Here is a 1,670-nt window from a genome sequence, read left to right on the forward strand (position 1 = left end):
GTATATGTTTAGAAGACACCTGTCCATTTGCCTCTACCAACCAGCACGGGCTCTGCACCTATCAGCACTCCAACAAAGGTTAACTACCCCTTACCACATGCTTACTGTCATCATCAAGTATAGAACCAGATTACATGGAATTTCAAGTGAATTTCGATAGAACAATGCAAGTACAATTACAATTTTAAAAAGCACTGAGGACATTTTCTAAACATTTATATACATACTGTAGATTATCAACAACGCATGGTATCAATACACAAACATTTTCCTTCTCAAACACAATTATCAAAAAATGAAAACAAAGATTTAACCCTGGTAGACTAATCAATGTGCCATTAAATGAAGATGGTCCTCATTCATCGGCACTCAGATAAAGGCCAAATAACCTTCGTCATTTATGTTTTGGCAAGGTAGAGGTAAACTAATATTTCTTATTTAAATAGGTAAATCACTATTTATGTCTAAATTCCATATGTATGATTGCAAAGACAAAAGGAAGTCTATTTCTTAACTGTTTAAATCTATTTAACACATAAAATAACTGTTTAAAAATTTCCTTTTGTGATAATTACATTACGTAAGAAAAATATATCTGTATTTATCGACCTACTGACTCCTTGTCTTTTATACTTGCTGAAATATGTACATTCAACATTGTAAACTCATAAGCTTAGTGTATAAATTACACGAGCATAATTTTTATTACTCTTCTTCAACAACATGACAAACATATGGCCACTTCTCTAAAACCTTACACAGTCTGGTAAAACTTACATGCCGTCAAATCATACTGTAATAGTAAAATTCAACTTACACATGCAATAGTCTTTTATTAACTAATATTTCATCCCATTCCCAGTCACCTAAGTCATTAGAATTTCCGTTAATTTCATTAATTTAAAACAAATTCATGAATTCAGTAATTCAAGTTAATTTATTCATATATTAGAGAGTAATTACTATAAATTACACTAAAAATAGGGATAAGCTTATTTTCCGCGCATAGTTACTTTGGATAAAAAAAATCATCTTTATTTTGAAATACATTTTACATGAACAAATAACAAAAAAAAAACAAAGAACCAGTGAAAAGCACAAAAGCCAATAGGTAAAGCATAAAACGATAACAAAACTGAAAGAAAAAAACAGAAACAAAGCAGAAGAAACGAACAAGGAAAAATGACTTCAAAAACCAGCAACAAAGAAGCCCTTTCACGACCCAAAACAAAAACAATTTTCCTTTCATCACTGATTCTGTATTTGTCTTTCACTCCATACTCACTACAGAGGAATACTGCTCCCCCGGCTGTAATCCTGGCGAGCTGGGCATCTTGGATCCTTGTTTATTTGCTTACCGCAACAGTGGCCTCTTAATTAAAGCCTTAAAAACAAAAAACAATTGGTCATTGTCTGTCAAAATTTTTGTTGACGTTTGGCCTACTGGAGATGCAATCGCGCTAGACAAGTAGAGATATTTGGGACACGCAATATATGTTTTTAATGAGTGTAATTCTTCATTGCACATATTGGCTGATTATTATGTTGCCTATTGTTATACTAATATTAATGTTTTAACGTTTTGTAGAGGCTTCATTAATAAAACATAGAGAAATATATTATCAAGAACTCTATATATCTAGTAATCCTGAGCTAGATAAATAGATATA

General features: G+C 31.6%; 1 protein-coding gene across 1 annotated transcript in view; it reads right to left on the bottom strand.

The window, feature by feature from the left end:
- Positions 1-1,448, bottom strand: part of LOC119589491 (transmembrane protein 104-like) — a 100,597-nt gene extending 99,149 nt beyond the window's left edge. Inside the window, exon 1 of the mRNA XM_037938093.1 lies at positions 1,286-1,448. Within this exon, the coding sequence (XP_037794021.1) occupies positions 1,286-1,333 (48 nt within the window). The 5' untranslated portion in view covers positions 1,334-1,448. The remainder of the gene's footprint in view (positions 1-1,285) is intronic.
- Between the last annotated feature and the right edge of the window lie 222 nt (positions 1,449-1,670).

Source organism: Penaeus monodon, chromosome 25 (assembly GCF_015228065.2).
Source record: "Penaeus monodon isolate SGIC_2016 chromosome 25, NSTDA_Pmon_1, whole genome shotgun sequence".
In the NCBI taxonomy this organism is placed as follows: domain Eukaryota; kingdom Metazoa; phylum Arthropoda; class Malacostraca; order Decapoda; family Penaeidae; genus Penaeus; species Penaeus monodon.